Here is an 18,860-nt window from a genome sequence, read left to right as displayed (position 1 = left end):
ATGTGGCATTTTGCCAAGGAGAGGAGTTGGAAATGAATGGTTGTCCAGAGCAATTGGTGTCAATTGCTGGCTGGACAAATACTGTAAGGAAAATGCGGTAACCGGGTATTAAGTCTGAAGTAACACATACAGAGTCTGTTTGGATAGAATTTTCAGAGGGGCATGAAAAATTAATTTTAGGTGTGATATACCGTCCCCCAAATTTAGATAGGGACCAGGGGAGACTATTATGGGAGGAAATTGTTAGGGCCACAAGGCACGATAATGTAGTAATTCTAGGAGACTTTAACTTTAGTCATATTGATTGGAATTTCTTGACTGGGAATTTAGAATCATACGATTTCTTAGAAGTAGTTCAGGATTGTTTTTTGAAGCAGTTTGTGACAGAACCTACAAGGGGTAATAACCTGCTTGACTTAGTTCTGGCAAACAATGACTCCCTTGTTAATAATTTAGAAGTTTCAGAGGAACTGGGTGCTAGCGACCACAAATCAATTACATGTAGAATTGAATGGAAGTATGATAGTAGGGATAACTCAGTAACAGTCCCAGATTTTCGCTTAGCAGATTACGATGGGCTTAGAGAACACTTATCATCTGTTGACTGGGGTAACGAAGAGATCTATCAATATGACAGTTTTCTGAACACAATACATGCTGCTCAAAGAACGTTTATCCCTTATAAGGAAATTAGATCAAATAGAAATGACCCAAAATGGATGAATAATAGGCTGAAATATCTACTAGGGCATAAGAAAGGAATTTATAGGCGTATCAAAAGAGGCGAGGGTCATCTTATGAATCAGTATATTGACATTAAGAGGGACATTAAAAAGGGGATAAGAAAAGCTAAAAGGGACTATGAAATTAAAGTTGCTAGGGATTCTAAAACTAACCCAAAAAGTTTTTTCCAGGTCTATAGAACAAAAGTCAGAGATAAGATAGGTCCCCTTAAAAATAACTATGGGCATCTTACTGACAAAGAGAATGAAATGTGCTCGATTTTAAATAATTATTTTCTCTCGGTTTTTACACAGGAAGACACTAATAATATTCCGGTAATTAATTTTTATAGTGGATCAGAAGAAGATAAATTATGTAACATCACAGTCACTAGTGAAATGGTTGTGAAGCAGATAGACAGACTGAAGCAAAATAAGTCACCGGGTCCTGATGAGGTTTTTTCAAGGGTTCTAAAGGAATGCAAAATGGAAGTCTGTGAACCATTAACTAATATTTTTAATTTATCTCTTCAAACAGGTGCAGTGTCTGATATGTGGAAGATGGCTAATGTAATTCCTATTTTTAAAACAGGGGACAAGTCGTTACCGTCAAATTACCGCCCAATAAGCCTGACCTCAATTGTAGGCAAATTACTAGAGTCAATTATAGCTGAGATTATAAGAAGCCATCTCGATAAGCATAGCTTGATTAATGATACTCAGCATGGATTCACAAGAGGCCGGTCTTGTCTAACTAATTTATTAACTTTCTTCAGTAAAGCTTTTGAGGCTGTTGACCACGATAAAGAATTTGATATTATTTACTTAGATTTTAGTAAGGCATTTGATAGAGTTCCGCACCAAAGACTGTTGAAGAAAGTAGCAGCTCATGGCATTGGGGGAAGGGTGCTCTCGTGGATCGAATCATGGCTCACAGACAGGAAGCAAAGAGTGTCCATAAATGGGGTTAAATCCGAGTGGGGATCAGTAACAAGTGGCGTTCCTCAGGGATCAGTCTTGGGCCCGTTGTTGTTTATAATATATATCAATGATCTTGATGAAGGAATTGCTAGTGATATGAGCAAATTCGCCGATGACACGAAGATAGGTAGGATAATTGATTCAAACGTAGATGTTAGGGAACTTCAGGAGGATTTAGACAAACTCTGCTCTTGGTCAGAAAAGTGGCAGATGCAGTTCAATGTAGATAAATGCAAGGTTCTGAAGCTCGGGAGTGTCCATAACCCTAGCACTTATAAGTTAAATAATGTAGAACTTAACCATACAGATTGCGAAAAGGACTTGGGGGTTATGGTAAGCAGGAACCTTAAACCAAGACAGCAATGCCTAAGCGTATGTAATAAGGCAAATAGATTACTGGGATTTATATCAAGAAGTGTAAGCAACAGAAGTCCAGAGGTCATACTGCAGCTTTATACATCATTAGTAAGGCCTCACCTAGATTATGCAGTTCAATTCTGGTCTCCATATTACAGAATGGATATAAATTCGTTAGAAAACATTCAGCGTAGGATGACTAAATTAATACATAGCATTAGAAATCTTCCTTATGAAGAAAGATTGAAGACTCTTAAGTTACATTCATTTGTTAGACGAAGAATGAGGGGAGACCTGATCGAAGTGTATAAGTGGAAGATAGGTATTAATAAAGGGGATATTAACAAGGTCTTGAGAATATCTCTCCAAGAGAGAACCCGCAGTAATGGATTTAAATTAGATAAGTTTAGATTTAGAAAGGACATAGGAAAGTATTGGTTTGGAAATAGGGTAGTAGATGAGTGGAACAGTCTACCTAGTTGGGTTATTGAGGCTAGGACTTTGGGTAGTTTCAAATTTAGGTTGGATAAATACATGAGTGGGAGTGGTTGGATTTGAGTGGGACTTGCACATCAGAGCTTATTTCTTGGGTAGCATTGAAAATTGGGTTGGTCAAATGTTTGTTAGTGGGATGAATTGTAAAGGACCTGCCTAGTATGGGCCAACAGGCCTGCTGCAGTGTTCCTCCTTTCTTATGTTCTTATGTTATATATACACACCCCACTGGGTTTTCTTCTATTTTCTTTCTAGCTCTTATTCTTGTTTATTTCCTCTTATCTCCATGGGGAAGTGGAACAGAATTCTTCCTCCGTAAGCCATGCGTGTTGTAAGAGGCGACTAAAATGCCGGGAGCAAGGGGCTAGTAACCCCTTCTCCTGTATAAATTACTAAATTTGAAAAGAGAAACTTTTGTTTTTCTTTTTGGGCCACCCTGCCTTGGTGGGATACGGCCGGTTTGTTGAAAAAAAAAAAAAAAAAAAAAAATGTATATATATAGATATATATATATATATATATATATATATTTATATATATATATATATATATATATATATATATATATATATATGTATATATATATATATATATATATATATATATATAGTATATATATATATAGAGTAGTAGGTTGGTAGACAGCAACCACCCAGGGAGGTACTACCGTCCTGCCAAGCGAGTGTAAAACGAAGCCTGTGATTGTTTTACATGATGGTAGGATTGCTGATGTCTTTTGTCTGTCTCATAAATATGCAAGATTACAGGCATGTCTTGCTACTTCTACTTACACTTAGGTCACACTACACATACGTACATGTACACATTTATTTATACACACTCATCTGAGTTTTCTTTGATTTTATCTTAATAGCTCTTGGTCTTATTAATTTTCCTTTTATATCCATGGGGAAGTGGAATAAGAATCTTTCCTCCGTAAGCCATGCGTGTTGTAAAAGTCAACTAAAATGCCGGGAACAATGGGCTAGTAACCCCTTTTCCTGTAAAGATTACTAAAAAGAATAAGAAGAAGAAAATTGTCAAAGTGGGAAGTCTGAATGTGCGTGGATGTTGTGCAGATGATAAGAAAGAGATGATTGTGGATGTTATGAATGAGAAGAAGCTGGATGTCCTGGCTTTAAGTGAAACAAAGCTGAAGGGGGTGGGAGAGTTTCAGTGGAGAGGAATAAATGGGATTAGGTCAGGGGTTTCAAATAGAGTTAGAGCTAAAGAAGGAGTAGCAATAATGTTGAAGGATAAGCTATGGCAGGAAAAGAGGGACTATAAATGTATTAATTCAAGGATTATGTGGAGTAAAATAAAGATTGGATGTGAAAAGTGGGTTATAATAAGCGTGTATGCACCTGGAGAAGAGAGAAGTGTAGAGGAGAGAGAGAGATTTTGGGAAATGTTGAGTGAATGCGTGGGGAGTTTTGAATCAAGTGTGTAATGGTGGTTGGGGATTTCAATGCTAAAGTGGGTAATAATGTTATGGAAGGAGTAGTAGGTAAATTTGGGGTGCCAGGGGTAAATGTAAATGGGGAGCCTTTAATTGAGCTATGTGTAGAAAGAAATTTGGTAATAAGTAATACATATTTTATGAAAAAGAGGATAAATAAATATACAAGGTATGATGTAGCACGTAATGAAAGTAGTTTATTAGATTATGTATTGGTGGATAAAAGGTTGATGGGTAGGCTCCAGGATGTACATGTTTATAGAGGGGCAACTGATATATCGGATCATTATTTAGTTGTAGCTACAGTTAGAGTAAGAGGTAGATGGGAAAAGAGGAAGGTGGCAACAACAAGTAAGAGGGAGGTGAAAGTGTATAAACTAAGGGAGGAGGAAGTTCGGGTGAGATATAAGCGACTATTGGCAGAAAGGTAGGCTAGTGCAAAGATGAGTAGTGGGGGGGTTGAAGAGGGTTGGAATAGTTTTAAAAATGCAGTATTAGAATGTGGGGCAGAAGTTTGTGGTTATAGGAGGGTGGGGGCAGGAGGAAAGAGGAGTGATTGGTGGAATGATGAAGTAAAGGGTGTGATAAAAGAGAAAAAGGTAGCTTATGAGAGGTTTTTACAAAGCAGAAGTGTTATAAGAAGAGCAGAGTATATGGAGAGTAAAAGAAAGGTAAAGAGAGTGGTGAGAGAGTGCAAAAGGAGAGCAGATGATAGAGTGGGAGAGGCACTGTCAAGAAATTTTGATGAAAATAAGAAAAAATTTTGGAGTGAGTTAAACAAGTTAAGAAAGCCTAGGGAAAATATGGATTTGTCAGTTAAAAACAGAGTAGGGGAGTTAGTAGATGGGGAGATGGAGGTATTGGGTAGATGGCGAGAATATTTTGAGGAACTTTTAAATGTTAAGGAAGAAACAGAGGCAGTAATTTCATGCACTGGTCAGGGAGGTATACCATCTTTTAGGAGTGAAGAAGAGCAGAATGTAAGTGTGGGGGAGGTACGTGAGGCATTACGTAAAATGAAAGGGGGTAAAGCAGCTGGAACTGATGGGATCATGACAGAAATGTTAAAAGCAGGGGGGGATATAGTGTTGGAGTGGTTGGTACTTTTGTTTAATAAATGTATGAAAGAGGGGAAGGTACCTAGGGATTGGCAGAGAGCATGTATAGTCCCTTTATATAAAGGGAAAGGGGACAAAAGAGACTGTAAAAATTATAGAGGAATAAGCTTACTGAGTATACCAGGGAAAGTATACGGTAGAGTTATAATTGAAAGAATTAGAGGTAAGACAGAATGTAGAATTGCGGATGAGCAAGGAGGTTTCAGAGTGGGTAGGGGATGTGTAGATCAGGTGTTTACATTGAAGCATATATGTGAACAGTATTTAGATAAAGATAGGGAAGTTTTTATTGCATTTATGGATTTAGAAAAGGCATATGATAGAGTGGATAGAGGAGCAATGTGGCAGATGTTGCAAGTATATGGAATAGGTGGTAAGTTATTAAATGCTGTAAAGAGTTTTTATGAGGATAGTGAGGCTCAGGTTAGGGTGTGTAGAAGAGAGGGAGACTACTTCCCGGTAAAAGTAGGTCTTAGACAGGGATGTGTAATGTCACCATGGTTGTTTAATATATTTATAGATGGGGTTGTAAAGGAAGTAAATGCTAGGGTGTTTGGGAGAGGGGTGGGATTAAATTATGGGGAATCAAATTCAAAATGGGAATTGACACAGTTACTTTTTGCTGATGATACTGTGCTTATGGGAGATTCTAAAGAAAAATTGCAAAGGTTAGTGGATGAGTTTGGGAATGTGTGTAAAGGTAGAAAGTTGAAAGTGAACATAGAAAAGAGTAAGGTGATGAGGGTGTCAAATGATTTAGATAAAGAAAAATTGGATATCAAATTGGGGAGGAGGAGTATGGAAGAAGTGAATGTTTTCAGATACTTGGGAGTTGACGTGTCGGCGGATGGATTTATGAAGGATGAGGTTAATCATAGAATTGATGAGGGAAAAAAGGTGAGTGGTGCGTTGAGGTATATGTGGAGTCAAAAAACGTTATCTATGGAGGCAAAGAAGGGAATGTATGAAAGTATAGTAGTACCAACACTCTTATATGGGTGTGAAGCTTGGGTGGTAAATGCAGCAGCGAGGAGACGGTTGGAGGCAGTGGAGATGTCCTGTTTAAGGGCAATGTGTGGTGTAAATATTATGCAGAAAATTCGGAGTGTGGAAATTAGGAGAAGGTGTGGAGTTAATAAAAGTATTAGTCAGAGGGCAGAAGAGGGGTTGTTGAGGTGGTTTGGTCATTTAGAGAGAATGGATCAAAGTAGAATGACATGGAAAGCATATAAATCTATAGGGGAAGGAAGGCGGGGTAGGGGTCGTCCTCGAAAGGGTTGGAGAGAGGGGGTAAAGGAGGTTTTGTGGGTAAGGGGCTTGGACTTCCAGCAAGCGTGCGTGAGCGTGTTAGATAGGAGTGAATGGAGACGAATGGTACTTGGGACCTGACGATCTGTTGGAGTGTGAGCAGGGTAATATTTAGTGAAGGGATTCAGGGAAACCGGTTATTTTCATATAGTCGGACTTGAGTCCTGGAAATGGGAAGTACAATGCCTGCACTTTAAAGGAGGGGTTTGGGATATTGGCAGTTTGGAGGGATATGTTGTGTATCTTTATATGTGTATGCTTCTAGACTGTTGTATTCTGAGCACCTCTGCAAAAACAGTGATAATGTGCGAGTGTGGTGAAAGTGTTGAATGATGATGAAAGTATTTTCTTTTTGGGGATTTTCTTTCTTTTTTGGGTCACCCTGCCTCGGTGGGAGACGGCCGACTTGTTGAAAAAAAAAAAAAATATATATATATATATATATATATATAAATATATATATATAAAAATATATATATATATATATATATATATATATATATATATATATATATATATATAAATATATTATTCTAGATTCTAGGTTATTAATAGAATATTCAAGAGGTTGCTAGTAGAATTGCAGTAAATCAACCATTCAAATCATTATGAAGCTGTGTGTAGTCTGTGGTCACTCAAACAAACGGGCTTCCACATGCATAAATTGTCATTTCTGTGGAAATTGGTGTCACGCCCCTTGTGCAGATATCCAAGAACTAGCTACAAGCAGTATTAAAACAGGGAAGTGTTTTTGGGTATGCCCAAATGAGATAAATCTGTGGACTAAAATCACAAGGGTATTAAAAGAGGTCAACATCAAAGCTGCTTTCATAGAAAACATGGAAGCTTTCTACAACAGATGGGAACATAAAAAGTCCGGGCTGAATGGTACTGCCCTTGATACTGGCCATGTAGTCAGAAACTGTAAGGCTGGAGATGATGTCCTGGTAGTCAGTAAATGGGGGGCTGATAGTGCTGTCCTGGGAGACAGTAATGGGGAAGCTGGAGGTGCTGTCCTGGGAGACAGTAATGGTGAAGCTGGAGGTGCTGTCCTGGGAGACAGTAATGGTGAAGCTGGAGATGCTGTCCTGGGAGACAGTAATGGGGAAGCTGGAGATGCTGTCCTGGGAGACAGTAATGGTGAAGCTGGAGATTTTGTCCAGGTAGTCGGGAATTATACGCAGGAAGGAATACATATAAATGACCCCATAGGGGACAGGAGCCATAGTAGGGAAACAAGTGTAGTCAAAGATAAGATAAAACCAATATTGCAAACTAGAAATACCGCAGGAAATAGCAAACAAGAGGACTCCACTAGCAATAGTGAGGATATATTACCAAAAACAAATGGTGGGAGCTCCATTGTTGGTGATAGGGAGGATAGAAGTAAGACAGGGAAACATGCACCAACAGGGAATACAGTCACAGAAACCCAAGGCAAACGGAAACCAAGCCTGTGCACATACTATGCACTCGGTATCTGCTGGCATGGGAAATCTGGAAAAACAGATGGGACGTGCAACTATGACCACCCTAGGAAATGCCATGCCCATATGACAACAGGAAAATGCAAACTCCCTTCCTGTAAGCTTTTTCACCCTGAACTGTGTACCTCTTCAGTACAGGAAAGACTGTGCTATAACTTAAATTGCCAGGCATACCATCTAAAGGGGACAAAAAGATACAAAACATCCAGGCCATGGGAAAACCTGGGTAGCCACAGCCACTCAAGAGGGAGAGGTTTTTTAGTGCCAGGAAGGAAAAAAAACTGGCAGGAAATGGCAGAAATCGTACACCAAATCCAGTCATTCCTGGAGTGGAACCACAGTCGATGGCCTCCACTCCAAACCAACAGATATAGATACTAATGCCGGAAAAAAAATCCCCCCCCAGTACCAACAATACCACCAGTCCGATAACATTCTTCTTTGCAAATATACAGGGTCTAAAGCCAGCAACAAACAACAAAATACCTTTCATCCGTGGACTGCTTGCAGAGGCAAAGGCAATGTTCGTGGCTTTCACTGAGACCCACATAAAGGATCACTTGGACAACGAAATATGGATCCCAGGTTACAACCTATACAGATGTGACAGAGTGAACAGGCAAAAGGGGGGGGGGTTGGCCTGTACATTGCAGAGTCACTTGTTTGCACAGAACTGCTAAATGCCTCAAATGATGTAGTGGAAGTTTTAGCAGTAAAGGTCGTGAACCAAAACCTAGTCATTGTGATAGTCTACAAGCCTCCGGATGCAACATCCCAGCAATTCCAGGAACAGCTGTTAAAAATTGACCACTGTCTGGAAAACCTTCCAGCTCCTGCACCCAACATCTTGCTCCTGGGGGATTTCAACTTAAGGCACCTAAAATGGAGGAATATAGCAAATAATGTTGTTGCAGTAATAACACCAGGAGGCAGCTCTGATGAAAACTCACACTCACGCGAGCTTTTAAATCTCTGCACAAAATTCAATTTAAACCAGCAAATAATAGAGCCTACTAGACTGGAGAATACACTAGACCTCATCTTCACTAACAATGATGATCTGATAAGAAATATCACCATATCAAAAACAATATACTCAGATCACAACATAATTGAGGTTCAGTCATGTATGCGCGGAGCCCCAGACCGACATAATGAGATTAGTCACGAGGGAGCATTCACCAAATTCAACTTCAATAACAAAAACATAAAGTGGGACCAAGTAAACCAAGTCCTAACCGATATAAGCTGGGAAGATATACTAAGCAACACAGACCCCAACTTATGCCTAGAACAGATTAACTCGGTGGCACTCGATGTATGCACAAGGCTTATTCCTCTAAGAAAAAGGAGGAGTAGATGTAAAACAGAAAGAGACAGGCGCTCCCTTTACAGGCGACGGAAAAGAATAACAGAGCGGCTAAAAGAGGTCAATATATCTGAAATGCGTAGAGAGACACTGGTCAGAGAAATAGCAAGCATCGAACTTAAGCTAAAAGAATCCTTTAGGAGTCAGGAATCGCGGGAAGAACTAAAAGCCATAAATGAAATCGAAAGAAACCCAAAGTATTTCTTCTCCTATGCCAAATCAAAATCGAGAACAACGTCCAGTATTGGGCCCCTACTTAAACAAGATGGGTCCTACACAGATGACAGCAAGGAAATGAGTGAGCTACTCAAGTCCCAATATGACTCAGTTTTTAGCAAGCCGCTAACCAGACTGAGAGTCGAAGATCAAAATGATTTTTTTATGAGAGAGCCACAAAATTTGATTAACACAAGCCTATCCGATGTTATCCTTACGCCAAATGACTTCGAACAGGCGATAAATGACGTGCCCATGCACTCTGCCCCAGGGCCAGACTCATGGAACTCTGTGTTCATCAAGAACTGCAAGAAGCCCCTATCACGAGCCTTTTCCATCCTATGGAGAGGGAGCATGGACACGGGGGTCGTCCCACAGTTACTAAAAAAAACAACAGACATAGCCCCACTCCACAAAGGGGGCAGTAAAGCAACAGCAAAGAACTACAGACCAATAGCACTAACATCCCATATAAAAATCTTTGAAAGGGTCCTAAGAAGCAAGATCACCACGCATCTAGAAACCCATCAGTTACACAACCCAGGGCAACATGGGTTTAGAACAGGTCGCTCCTGTCTGTCTCAACTATTGGACCACTACGACAAGGTCCTAAATGCACTAGAAGACAAAAAGAATGCAGATGTAATATATACAGACTTTGCAAAAGCCTTCGACAAGTGTGACCATGGCGTAATAGCGCACAAAATGCGTGCTAAAGGAATAACAGGAAAAATCGGTCGATGGATCTATAATTTCCTCACTAACAGAACACAGAGAGTAGTCGTCAACAGAGTAAAGTCCGAGGCAGCTACGGTGAAAAGCTCTGTTCCACAAGGCACAGTACTCGCTCCCATCTTGTTCCTCATCCTTATATCCGACATAGACAAGGATGTCAGCCACAGCACCGTGTCTTCCTTTGCAGATGACACCCGAATCTGCATGACAGTGTCTTCCATTGCAGACACTGCAAAGCTCCAGGCAGACATCAACCAAATCTTTCAGTGGGCTGCAGAAAACAATATGAAGTTCAACGATGAGAAATTTCAATTACTCAGATATGGTAAACATGAGGAAATTAAATCTTCATCAGAGTACAAAACAAATTCTGGCCACAAAATAGAGCGAAACACCAACGTCAAAGACCTGGGAGTGATCATGTCGGAGGATCTCACCTTCAAGGACCATAACATTGTATCAATCGCATCTGCTAGAAAAATGACAGGATGGATAATGAGAACCTTCAAAACTAGGGAGGCCAAGCCCATGATGACACTCTTCAGGTCACTTGTTCTATCTAGGCTGGAATATTGCTGCACACTAACAGCACCTTTCAAGGCAGGTGAAATTGCCGACCTAGAAAATGTACAGAGAACTTTCACGGCGCGCATAACGGAGATAAAACACCTCAATTACTGGGAGCGCTTGAGGTTCCTAAACCTGTATTCCCTGGAACGCAGGAGGGAGAGATACATGATTATATACACCTGGAAAATCCTAGAGGGACTAGTACCGAACTTGCACACGAAAATCACTCATTACGAAAGCAAAAGACTTGGCAGACGATGCACCATCCCCCCAATGAAAAGCAGGGGTGTCACTAGCACGTTAAGAGACCATACAATAAGTGTCAGGGGCCCGAGACTGTTCAACTGCCTCCCAGCACACATAAGGGGGATTACCAACAGACCCCTGGCAGTCTTCAAGCTGGCACTGGACAAGCACCTAAAGTCAGTTCCGGATCAGCCGGGCTGTGGCTCGTATGTTGGTTTGCGTGCAGCCAGCAGCAACAGCCTGGTTGATCAGGCTCTGATCCACCAGGAGGCCTGGTCTCAGACCGGGCCGCGGGGGCGTTGACCCCCGGAACTCTCTCCAGGTAAACTCCAGGTATATATATATATATATATACATATATATATAAATATATATATATAAATACATATACATATAAATATATATATATATATATATATATATATATATATATATATATATATATATATATATATATATATATATATATATATACGGAGAGTTTACTTTTATCCCTATTTTAGGCATTAAAGTATTCTTAATTGGTATTAAACAAACTTTGAATGTCCAGTAGGCTTTAAATTAAGTTCGTTTAGCCTAGCAACCAGAGGCCTGGTCTCAGTTCTCAGGAGGCTTATATAGTAATGTTCTGTGTACTGTGTGGCCGGGTCACTGTGTGGTCGGGTCACTGCGTGGCCGGGTCACTGCGTGGCCGGGTCACTGCGTGGCCGGGTCACCGTCTGGAAAAGACCCGAGCCGGGACAGTACCGGCGAATCTAGAATAATAATGCACTATGAGGCAGGACGTGGATGAGCCAGGAGGTGGAGGTGTGCACCCTGGAGGAGGGACTCGCTCAAGGAGACCTGGTGGTAGTGGCCATCCCTGCCATCCACCACCACACTCTTCCCAAGCACCTCTTTACCAACAAAATCATCGTTGACATAAGCAACAGGTGAGCAATACTGCAACAGTGATTATTATTATTATTATTATTATTATTATTATTATTATTATTATTATTATTATTATTATTATTATTATTATTATTATTATTATTATTATTATCAAAAAGAAGTGCTAAGCCACAAGGGCTGTACAGCATGCAACAGTGCTAAACTTTGCTTTTAATTTACTTTATAGATATATAAGCAGGACAACCAATGGAAATAAGTCACTTTGACTTTATTGGGGGGTTATCCTAGGTAATTTACACTATGTATGATAATTGTATTTATGTGTAAGTTTATTCAGGTATACACAGTTACATAAATTGTGGAAAATACTGTATATATTTTCCGGAAATACGGTAGTTTATAGGTAAATAGATGGCCTATACTATATTTGATAATATTTGTCATAGAAAACGGAAAGCCTGCGTCTGAGCAGGAGACTCGCCATTTTGGTTTGAATGAGCCAAGTAAACGTTAGTGTAATGGGAAGAATTTTTCGTGCTCTAGAGGTTAAAATTGGGCTGACACCTCTCAGATAGGAGGCGAAATTGATGGATGTGCAGTCTTGCATAACTTGAGATATCAGGCGACTGGACAAGACAGCTCCAGGAACCTCAGATAAGTCTGTTATGTTATAACTCTGGCCAGTTGTTATTTTCATGTATAGACAGTGAGGTTTTCTGAGTATGATACAACTTAATCTCCAGTTAAATTGGTGAGTGTTATGATTAAGATATATTCTCCTTCTGTTATATAAATGTGTGTATATACTATAATCCTTTTTTAATTTTAATATACAGTCCACAAATTTATATATTTACCAGCATTCCTAGTGATGTATATTTCATTTAATTAATATGTCCAGAGCAACTTGTGGATATGACAGTGGTAGGTATCGAAGGGGGACATTTTTTGCGACCTAGGTGTCCCAAATTCCTACTTGTCTAACTGATAAATAATAATTATCTATGTTCATTTACTGTTGTGTATATAATGATACATTCAGATAAATGCAATTTTCTACATAAATTATCATACATAGCAGCATATATGCAGAGAGTCCGAGTGACTTAATTTCCATAGGGGCCCTTGACCAATGCCTTACATTTCGTTCAAGAGTGAGCTTTATTAACACTTAAGGGTAAAAAAGCTCATTTCTAAACGAAATATAATGGAAAATTAAAGCTTATTCTGTATTGTGTGTGTGTGTGTGTGTGTGTGTGTGTGTGTGTGTGTGTGTGTGTGTGTGTGTGTGTGTGTGTGTGTGTGTGTGTGTGACCCAGTTAATAGTTGCACTAATAACTCATTACAGTTGTGACCTGGTGTGGACATGTGAATGGCTCATTACTTCATAATTTGTTCATGATTGTAACCATGTATAGGAAAGTAGATGGTTCATTACCTTTATAACTTGTTCATGATTGTGACCAGATCTACCTGCAGTTTATTACCTTTGTACCTCGTTCAGCTAACAAAATTTTGGGGTCCAGTCCCTGGACCCATTATGTACCTCTGTAATCCCTTGACTACCGCCCCACAGGATGGGTATGGGGTGCATAATAATGATATTAAACCTATTAGTGTATTTATATACACTTTCGGCTGGTTGCCCCAGTGATCATGCATTTTTTTTAAATTCCTTCTGACACTTCAACCTAAGTTGCCCAAAATGCTTTGCAGAATAAGGAGCTTTCAATCTAGTATGTCATTGTTGTCAGCTGTGGTCTGTATAAGTTGCATCATGTACTTATAGAAATAATAATATTAATAATAATAATAATTATTATTATTATTATTATTATTATTATTTTTATTATTATTATTAACAAATATTAAGGTATACTAGATATCTTTACTCCATACTAGTCCTTTTTATCCATATATACCTTATTTTTTGAAGAAAAAAATCCTTATTAAAACGTTTTTGAGAGCATCAATATGTTATGTGAATTCTAATAGTTATAATCATAACCATGATTCTGAAAGAGGTGGGCTGGTAAACCAGCGGAAGGCCTTAGTCAGATGACCAAAAGCTCCAGCTGCGGGTCATTATGTGACTAAGACCCGCGTCAGGAAACGCTTGTTCTGTTTCTTGACAAACATTATACCTACCATCAAAAAGTGAAAAGATATGCAAAATATCAAGGAGTATAAATTTATATAAAATCTCATCGTCCTGGCGGGTCAGAGACGAGGCCTTGATGAATGGACGGAGGATCGAACTTCCAGCAATCCTTACGCTGAAGGAATTTCACAGATTTGCTGCTTCGCATGAATATCACGAGATATACCAGTGACAAGATTAGACCTTTAGACGTATATACCACTGAGTGGTGTATTTCTCTGTATATGCTACTGAGAGGTGTATTTCTCTGTATATACCACTGAGTGGTGTATTTCTCTGTATATACCACTGAGTGGTGTATTTCTCTGTATATACTACTGAGAGGTGTATTTCTCTGTATATACCACTGAGTGGTGTATTTCTCTGTATATACCACTGAGTGGTGTATTTCTCTGTATATACCACTGAGTGGTGTATTTCTCTGTATATACTACTGAGAGGTGTATTTCTCTGTATATACCACTGAGTGGTGTATTTCTCTGTATATACTACTGAGAGGTGTATTTCTCCGTATATACCAGAGTGGTGTATTTCTCTGTATATACTACTGAGTGGTGTATTTCTCTGTATATACCACTGAGAGGTGTATTTCTCTGTATATACCACTGAGTGATGTATTTCTCTGTATATACCACTGAGAGGTGTATTTCTCTGTATATACTACTGAGAAGTGTATTTCTCTGTATATACCACTGAGTGGTGTATTTCTCTGTATATACTACTGAGTGGTGTATTTCTCTGTATATACCACTGAGTGGTGTATTTCTCTGTATATACCACTGAGTGGTGTATTTCTCTGTATATACCACTGAGTGGTGTATTTCTCTGTATATACCACTGAGTGGTGTATTTCTCTGTATATACCACTGAGTGGTGTATTTCTCTGTATATACTACTGAGTGGTGTATTTCTCTGTATATACCACTGAGTGGTGTATTTCTCTGTATATACCACTGAGTGGTGTATTTCTCTGTATATACCACTGAGTGGTGTATTTCTCTGTATATACCACTGAGTGGTGTATTTCTCTGTATATACCACTGAGTGGTGTATTTCTCTGTATATACTACTGAGTGGTGTATTTCTCTGTATATACCACTGAGTGGTGTATTTCTCTGTATATACCACTGAGTGGTGTATTTCTCTGTATATACTACTGATAGGTGTATTTCTCTGTATATACCACTGAGTGGTGTATTTCTCTGTATATACTACTGAGTGGTGTATTTCTCTGTATATACCACTGAGTGGTGTATTTCTCTGTATATACCACTGAGTGGTGTATTTCTCTGTATATACCACTGAGTGGTGTATTTCTCTGTATATACCACTGAGAGGTGTATTTCTCTGTATATACTACTGAGAGGTATATTTCTCTGTATATACCACTGAGAGGTATATTTCTCTGTATATACCACTGAGAGGTATATTTCTCTGTATATACCACTGAGAGGTATATTTCTCTTAGTGTATATGCACTGAGAGTTTTCTTTAATCCCAATTTTAGGGATTAAAATATTCTTGTCTGGTGGTGAAAAGGTAACATGTGACGTTAATGACCTTCGTGTAGTCGATAGGCTTCAAACTCCATTAAAAACTAACCTATAGATGTAATTAAGATAATTGTCCCATCTTTTCCCTTCAGTCCTGGACATCCTGCATGGGGGAGAGGAGGATATTGATATCAACGAAGGGTTCTTGATCCATGGTGTTGGATGTATCTTACCAACAGGTACCCAGGGGAGACCCAGAAGGTGAGCCTGGCAGAGGCGCTGCAGGAGATGCTGCCGGAGGCTCAGGTGGTGAAGGCTTTCAACACGCTCTCAGCCTACGTCCTGGAGAGGGAAGAACTGTACTGTGGTAGGGAGGTGAGGGATACCAGTGAGGGAGGTGAAGGATACCTGTGAGGGAGGTGAAGGATACCAGTGGATACCTGTGAGGGAGGTGAAGGATACCAGTGATGGATACCTGTGAGGGAGGTGAAAGATATAAGTGACGGATACCTGTGAGGGAGGTGAAGGATACCAGTGAGGGAGGTGAAGGATACCAGTGATGGATACCTGTGAGGGAAGTGAAGGATACCAGTGATGGATACCTGTGAGGGATACCATTGAGGAATGTGAAGGATACCAGTGAGGGAGGTTATGGATATTGGTGAGGGAGGTGAAGGATACCATTGAGTTAGGTGAAGGATACCAATGAGGGAGGTGAAGGATACAAGTGAAGAGAGGGAAAGCGAGGGATACTAATGAGAGAGGAGAAATATACAGATGAGAGATGTGAGGGATACCAGTAGAGGGGGAAACGAGGGATACTGATGAGAAATGTACCAATGAGGGAGACGAGGGATACCATTGATGAAAATGAGAAGCGAGGGATACCAGCGAAGAAAGTGAAAGGAAGCGAAGGATACTAATGAGGGAGGAGAAATATACCATTGAGGGACAGAGGCGAGGGATACCAGTGAGGGAGGTGGTGGGATACCAATGAGGATATTTTTAGGTATATCAGAGATGAGAGTGAGAGTTGAGGGATACCAGAAATGAAAGAAATGAAAAAACCACTGAGGGAGGCGAGGGAGATCAGCAATACCAGCGAGGAATACCAATCGAGGTGAGGGATACTAATGGGAATGGGAATACCAATGATGGAGGCGAGGGATATCGGTTGGTGAGATGAGGCATACCAGTGGTGGAGGTGAGGGATACCAGTTGGGAGGTGAGAGGAGGTGAGAGGCAGGTGAAATTGCTGACCTAGAAAATGTACAGAGAACCTTCACAGCGCGCATAACGGAGATAAAACACCTCAATTACTGGGAGCGCTTAAAGTTCCTGAACCTGTATTCCCTGGAACGCAGGCGGGAGAGATACATGATTATATACACCTGGAAAATCCTAGAGGGACTAGTACCGAACTTGCACACGAAAATCACAACGAAAGCAAAAGACTTGGCAGACGATGCAACATCCCCCCAATGAAAAGCAGGGGTGTCACTAGCACGTTAAGAGACAATACAATAAGTGTTAGGGGCCCGAGACTGTTCAACTGCCTCTCAGCATACAAAAGGGGGATTACCAATAGACCCCTGGCAGTCTTCAAGTTGGCACTGGACAAGCACCTAAAGTCGGTACCTGACCAGCCGGGCTGTGGCTCGTACGTTGGATTGCGTGCAGCCAGCAGTAACAGCCTGGTTGATCAGGTTCTGATCCACCAGGAGGCCTGGTCACAGACCGGGCCGCGGGGGCGTTGACCCCCGGAACTCTCTCCAGGTAAACTCCAGGTAAAATGGAATTGGAGGTATAGCGTTAGGGGGGTAAGGTATATCAATGATGAAGGGGAGGAACACTAATGAGGGAAGTGAGGTATACCAGCGATGGAGGGGAGGGATGCTAAGGGGAAGAGGTACTATACCAGTGATGGATACCAATGGGGAGGTGAGGGAATACCAATGGGGAGGTGAGGGATACCAATGGGGGAGGTGAGGGATACCAATGGGGATATGAGGGGTACCAGTGAGGCGAGGGATGCCATTGGGGGAATTGAGGGATACCAATCGTGGAGGTATACCAATGGGGTGAGGGATACCAGTATGAGAAGTGAGGGATACCCACGAGAGATTTAAAGAGTTACTAGCATCCCTCAAGGGAGGTTCCTTGATGCTAGTAAGAGGCTCTTGATCCGGAGAATTGGGCCAGACTTCCCCTTCCATGGATCAAACCTGATTGCTTCCCATTCCCCCCAGGGGCTGTTGGACCCCTACAGGTATAGCGCTCCTCAGTGAATGCAGTGAAAGTGTATGACTGATAACTTGTATGATTCAGCATTGTTACAGTGATAACTTGTATGATTTAATACTGTGATAGTGACATCTTGTATGATTCAGTACTGTGACTGATAACTTGTATGATTAGGTACTGTGACAGTGATAACTTGTATGATTAGGTACTGTGACAGTGATAACTTGTATGATTAGGTACTGTGACAGTGATAACTTGTATGATTAGGTACTGTGACAGTGATAACTTGTATGATTAGGTACTGTGACAGTGATAACTTGTATGATTAGGTACTGTGACAGTGATAACTTGTATGATTAGGTACTGTGACAGTGATAACTTGTATGACTCAGTACTGTGACAGTTATAACTTGTATGATTCATTACTGTGACAGTGATTACTTGTATGATTCAGCACTGTGATAGTGACAACTTGTATGAGTCAGCAGTGTAATAGTGCCATGTCACAATAATCCTTAGTCTGGTAATGTTGCAGGTACCAGTATGTGGGGGCACAACATTTGCCCGGGCACGGGTGATGGCTCTGGTAAGGGACATGGGCATGGTACCCGTGGACAAGGGAGGACTGAAGAATGCCAGGACCCTTGAGGAAATACCCTTCCAATTCTTCCCGGAGTGGAAGGTGGCGTTCATTGTCACGGGTATCATCTTCGCTTTCTTCTGGACCATCAAGTTTTTTAGGTACACGTATTGATACGGCGGATCAAGCCTGTAAGATAGAGGGAGGATCCTGGGGAATAATAATAATAATAATAATAATAATAATAATAATAATTTCAATTCATCTACAATGCACGATAATCTGAGGCCTATAGTCCACATAGCATTTTGGATAAGAGAAAGAGGAGGCTACGAGACAGTGAAGAGGCTACAAAATAGAGGGAAGAAGCTTTAAGATAGAGGGAAGAAGCCAAAAGATAAAGGGAAGTAGTTGTAAGATAGAGG

The 18,860-nt window shown here is 40.5% G+C and overlaps 2 protein-coding genes across 8 annotated transcripts in view; one reads left to right on the top strand and one right to left on the bottom strand.

The window, feature by feature from the left end:
• The window catches only part of LOC128703785 (non-lysosomal glucosylceramidase), a 291,380-nt gene that overhangs the window by 58,458 nt on the left and 214,062 nt on the right, over positions 1-18,860 (bottom strand). The window lies entirely within an intron of this gene.
• The window catches only part of LOC128703780 (metalloreductase STEAP4), a 43,686-nt gene that overhangs the window by 12,331 nt on the left and 12,495 nt on the right, over positions 1-18,860 (top strand). For 6 of the 7 annotated variants that reach the window (XM_053798608.2, XM_053798605.2, XM_053798603.2 and 3 more), the window contains exons 3-5: positions 11,846-11,995; positions 15,851-15,986; positions 18,391-18,596. In XM_053798608.2, the coding sequence (XP_053654583.1) occupies positions 11,846-11,995; positions 15,851-15,986; positions 18,391-18,596 (492 nt within the window). The remainder of the gene's footprint in view (positions 1-11,845; positions 11,996-15,850; positions 15,987-18,390; positions 18,597-18,860) is intronic. The other variant, XM_053798604.2, reaches the window with a different exon arrangement.

Source organism: Cherax quadricarinatus, chromosome 87 (genome assembly GCF_038502225.1).
Source record: "Cherax quadricarinatus isolate ZL_2023a chromosome 87, ASM3850222v1, whole genome shotgun sequence".
Classification (NCBI taxonomy): Eukaryota; Metazoa; Arthropoda; class Malacostraca; order Decapoda; family Parastacidae; genus Cherax; species Cherax quadricarinatus.
This window is presented reverse-complemented; position numbering and strand designations above follow the sequence as displayed.